At 54.2% G+C, this 5253-nt stretch overlaps 1 protein-coding gene across 1 annotated transcript; it reads left to right on the top strand.

The window, feature by feature from the left end:
- Positions 1-972: 972 nt before the first annotated feature.
- ANKRD33 (ankyrin repeat domain 33) lies at positions 973-3164 on the top strand (the record flags this gene model as incomplete). Its single annotated transcript, XM_080659662.1, has 3 exons — positions 973-1102; positions 1275-1415; positions 2440-3164. The coding sequence occupies exons 1-3, from the start codon at positions 982-984 to the stop codon at positions 3162-3164; spliced, it is 987 nt and encodes a 328-aa protein (XP_080515788.1). The 5' UTR covers positions 973-981.
- Between the last annotated feature and the right edge of the window lie 2089 nt (positions 3165-5253).

The following is a 5253-nucleotide window of genomic DNA, read 5'->3' as shown; positions in this document are numbered from 1 at the left end:
CTGTCCTCCCTGTCCTCCCTGCCTCCACCTGTCCTCCCTGCCTCCACCTGTCCTCCCTGTCCTCCCTGCCTCCACCTGTCCTCCCTGCCTCCACCTGTCCTCCCTGCCACCACCTGTCCTCCCTGCCTCCACGTGTCCTCCCTGTCCTCCCTGCCTCCACCTGTTCTCCCTGCCTCCACCTGTCCTCCCTGCCTCCACCTGTCCTCCCTGTCCTCCCTGCCTCCACCTGTCCTCCCTGCCTCCACCTGTTCTCCCTGCCTCCACCTGTCGTCCCTGCCTCCACCTGTCCTCCCTGTCCTCCCTGCCTCCACCTGTCCTCCCTGCCTCCACCTGTCCTCCCTGTCCTCCCTGCCTCCACCTGTCCTCCCTGCCTCCACGTGTCCTCCCTCAAAGGTTGGATGGGACGGGATACCCAGTGGGGAAAGGCCCTCCCCCCGGCAAGCGTTGGGCGATTTGCAGCTGGTGAGCCCCCTCCCTGCTCCCCTCCATTCTGTGTTACAGATGTCAGCTGGGCGGAGGGAGGACTCGCTTCTGCCCCCAGGCTGGAGGAGGAAGAGCTGCCACTGTGGAGGGGAGCACTGGACATATCTGAGGCATTGTCCTGCCCGGACAATGAGACCCCTGCCCCAGACTGCAGGCTGGGGGCCCTGTACTGGGCCTGTGTGCGCAACGACTCTGCCCAGCTTCAAGCTGTGCTGGATGACGGGGTCTCCCCAGAGGCGGCCGCCCAGGTGGACAGCAATGGGAGGGTGAGCTGCCCCAGGTGCTTCCCAGGGCAGCTCTGGGTCCGTCCACAACACACACATCCTGAGAGTGCCCGGGTCAGCACCCACTGCCGGGTCCTCAGGAAGAAGGGAGCGGGCGAGAGCGGGTCTTCACAGGGCGGGGCTCTCTGGGACAGTGTGGGTTTAGCGGGCACAGGGAACCAGGAGCTCCTGGGCAAAGCACAGCGCTGAGCGGCCCCTCCCCCAGACAGGCCTCATGGTTGCATGCTACCGCGGCTTTGGGAGCGTTGTGGCCCTACTCAGCCGCTGTCCGTTCCTGGATGTGAACCAACAGGACAAAGAAGGCGACACCGCCCTCATGCTGGCTGCCCAAGCAGGTGGGAGGCTGCTGACCCCACCCTCTGCCAGTCCCCGCCTCCAGACTGGGCCACAGCGCCACACCCCGCCCCACGTTCTCCCACCCCAGACTCTGCAGTGTTGGGTGGAGGGGGGTTTGGGGCTTCACCACCCCTTTCCTGGGGTCCCAGATCTGCCTTCGGTGCCCTGCAGGCCACGCGCCTCTGGTGAGTCTCCTGCTCAACTACTACTCGGGCCTGGACTTGGAGCGCCGAGACCAGCGGGGGCTGACAGCGCTGATGAAGGCCGCAGTCCGGGGCCGCTCTGAATGCGTGGCTGCCCTCCTCATGGCAGGTGCGTAGCGCCTGCATGGACCAGGATGCATGGCCTCCAGCCCCTCCCCAATCACCCAACAGACACCGAGTCAGCTGTCAGTTGCCGAGAGGAGAGAGGTGGAGAGGGAGGATCAATCTAGGCTGGCTTCCTGGATGAGGGGAGGGGGTTGGGTTTCTCACAGTCAAAGTCCAGCTATAGATAGCTCTGTTTACATTGTTAATGGAAGTCCCAGAAAAGAAAAGGAGAGGACAGTTAGACCAACTGGAGAACTAAAATACAAAAGGCTGGTATCCAGAAGCAGACCCTCACCTCCTCATCCTGGCTCTGCCACTAGCTGAGCCGCTTCCCTCTCTGGGCCTCACAGTAAAATGAAGGTGCAGGCCTTCTCCGCGATGATTTCCAGCTCTGACCAGCTAGGGTTCCAGGATCACAGTGACGTACAGGGAAGTGTGGCTGCGTGGAGTTCTGGAGTGAAGCCCACACTGTTTGTGGAGCCGTAGGCTCTCGTTATTCCCTCAGGGGAGCTGTCCTCTGTTGGTAACTCCGGGGGCCCCCAGCCTGCAGCTTTTCCCTTCCCCATCCATCAGATTGGGTTTGGGGTGTGAAGGGAGGGAGTTCTGCACCCCCACCTTTGACTCAGAGTTTTTGCTACTCCCCCAGGATTAAAGGGGTTTGGTGATGAAAAGAAGGACCAGCAGCCCCCACCCCCCCAACCCACCCCCCGCCACCTGCACACCACCCCTCTGGTCAGTCCCTTGGTTCAGGAGTCCCTATTCTGTTCTGGGTTTGAGACCCCCAACATGTCCCTCTGAAGTCTTTCCCCCTTCTCTGTATGTCAGTTTTCTTCACCATCTCAAACAGAGGTTGGGGTCTGGGACTGGTCCTGTCTCTGGGCTGTAGCCACTCCCAGATTCCAGCTGTAACAAGATGAGTGGGACTCTGGTTTTGAATTTAACCCAGATCAGTCCTGCTGCTGAAGCATGTGCCCTTCTGCAAATCACCCATCCCGCCCCAGCCCACATCACCCCGTGCCCCCTCCCAGGTGCTGACCTGACAGCAGTGGATCCTGTGCGGGGCAAGACGGCCCTGGAGTGGGCGGTGCTGACCGACAGCTTCGACACCGTGCAAAGGATCCGGCAGCTGCTGCGGCGGCCCCAAGCGGAGCAGCTCAGCCAGCATTACCAACCAGAGTGGCCGGCCCTGCCCCGGCTCGTGGCCCAGGCCCAGGCTCAGGTTGCCCCATCTCTCCTAGAGAGATTACAGGCCACCTTGAGCCTCCCCTTTGCCCAGTCTCCTCAGGAGGGGGGTGTCCTGGACCACCTTGTCACCATCACGACCAGCCTAGCCAGTCCCTTCCTCACCACTGCCTGCCACACTCTGTGTCCTGACCGCCCGCCTGCACTTGGGACCCGAAGCAAGTCTGTGCCAGAGCTGCTAGGCACTGCTCCTCCCCCTCCCCCAAGCCCTCAGCCTCCACAGGTAGTCCCTGGCCCCCGGGTCCTCATCCCTTACCAGAGTCCTCAAGGTGTGTTGAGTATGTGCCCTCAGTGGCTACAGCCCAGGGACAGTTCCAGTCCCAAGCCCCAAGTCCCCAAGATCCTCCTCTCCAAGGCGCCCTCACCTCCCAGCCAGTGTGAGCTGGAGCCCAGGCCTGCAGGGCATCACAGGCTGACCCTTCCTGTCTGGCGATACCGGGAGCTCAGGATGCAGAGGAGGATTCAGGAGAAGGAGGCTGGGTGTGCACAGAGCCAGGGGAAGGCAGGCTAGGCCGGACTGGGAGCAGGGAATCAGCCCCTCCCATAGGCTCCCTGCCCTGTAGAGCCCCTTCTGCCTGTCATCCGATGTACGAGGTTATTCCTACGACACTGTTTGCAGCAATAAGAGTGGGAAGAGCCTATGTGTCTACAGGGGACTGGCTAAATGATTTGGGTGTCATTACTGTACCCCCATATGATGTGTCCTGTGCAGTGATAAAACAGGAGCAAGGCAGCTCTTTATGCTCCGATAGGACACTATGTTCCAGATGTTTGAGTGAGAAATAGCCAAGGGGTAGAACAGTGCATATGGCATGCTTCTATTCATCAAGTCTGCACAGAGCTAAACTTGACTAGTACAAACATAAAGTGAGTACCAAGATTTATTTAACTAGTTAATGAGTGAACCAGCAGGATGGATCAAAGGAAGAAATGAAAACCATTATTGACAGTCAGTGGGAAAAAAATAATGCTGGAATAGGATCGCAAAGTTGATACAAAAAGTTAATTCCCACCTTGCAATAAAATCATAACTGTTTTTTTTTTTTTCCCTCAACCAGATGAAAATGATTTGCTATTTTTCAATCTTCTACAGGTTAACCCTCTTCACTTTACAGAGCCTGGGCCCCCATCAGTAGGAAATTATATGTCAAACCAAGTGACTTCCCCTAGATGACCCATAGGTGGGGTTATTAGCCAATGGTCTAAAATATCTCTGAAGGGGCACTGAGTAATTTTGTGTGTGCCTTATTTACAAGTTTTGAAATTTTTCTCTCTTTTCTTTTTTTGGTTGTTAATTCTCACCCAATGATATTTTTTCCAATGTATCAACTTTGCAATTTTATTCCAGCATTCTTTTTTTCCACTGACTGTCAATAATGGTTTTCAATTCTTCCTTTGATCCATCCTGCTGGTTCACTCATTAACTAGTTAAATAATCTTGGTACTCACTTTATGTTTTTAGGAAGGGAGGGAGAAGGGAGAGCGGGAGAAAAAGAGAAACATGGTTGTGAGTGACACATCGTTTGGTTGCCTCCCACACGAACCCTGACCAGGGTACATGCAAACCAGGTACATGCCCTTGACCCGGAATCAAACCTGAAACCCTTCGGTGCATGAGCCAACGCTCTAATGACTGAGAAACACCAGCCAGGGCTGAATTTGCTTTGTTTTGTTTTGCTTTTTGTTAATCTTTGCCCCAGAATATTTTTTTCCATTGATGTTTAGGGAGAGTGGAAGAAAAAGGGAAAGACAGAGAGAAACATCGATGTGAGAGAAACACATCAACTGGTTGCCTCTTGCACGAGCCCTGACCAGGGTCCGAGCTGGGGAGGAGCCTGCAACAAAGGTATGTGCCCTTGACTGGACTCGAACTCAGAACCCTTTGGTCCACAGGCCAATACTCTTGCCACTGAGCCAAACCGGCTAGGGCTCTTAATGTATTTGTTGCATAAATATATTTGCTTGTATATTTGTAATAATAAAAGCAACCAGTAAGGTGCTTACTATGTACATTTAACCCTCCCAATAATCCTTTGAGGAGTTTATCTTGGAGGACACGTGGAGAGAGGGTAAGGAATTACCGAGGGTCACACAGCTAGAAAACGGCGATCAAGGGCGAGAGCCAGTTGGAGGCTGTCTCTTAACACTAACCCCCACGGTCTCCCTGGAACCTGCCTGGAAAGAACCATGGGATCTCCTTGGGGAAAAGATGAACAGCTGATCAGGGTGGAGGGAGACTTTCCATTGACTATCTTTGTTAACCTTTTGACTCTTTAAAAAAAAAAAAACTTCATTTTTTTAGTTTTAATTTATAGAAATGTTGTGAAGAGAGTTCCCATATTCCCCACATCTAGTTTCCTCCGTTATTAGCACGAGTACAGTACATTTGTTACAATTTGAGCCAATATTAATACATTATTATTAATAAAATCCATACCGTATTTATATTTCCTTAGTGTTTACTTAGTGTCCCTTTTCTGTCCAGAATTTCATCCAGCATACCACTGTACGTTTAGTTGCCACGTCTCTGTAGATTCCTGGAGACTGTGAGCGGTTCCCAGACTTTCCTTGTTTCTGATGACCTTGATACTGGTCAGGTA

The sequence above is a fragment of the Plecotus auritus genome (genome assembly GCF_963455305.1).
Source record: "Plecotus auritus genome assembly, chromosome: 3".
Taxonomy (NCBI): domain Eukaryota; kingdom Metazoa; phylum Chordata; class Mammalia; order Chiroptera; family Vespertilionidae; genus Plecotus; species Plecotus auritus.
The sequence above is the reverse complement of the archived record's forward strand: the minus strand, read 5'-3'. Positions and strand labels throughout refer to the sequence as shown.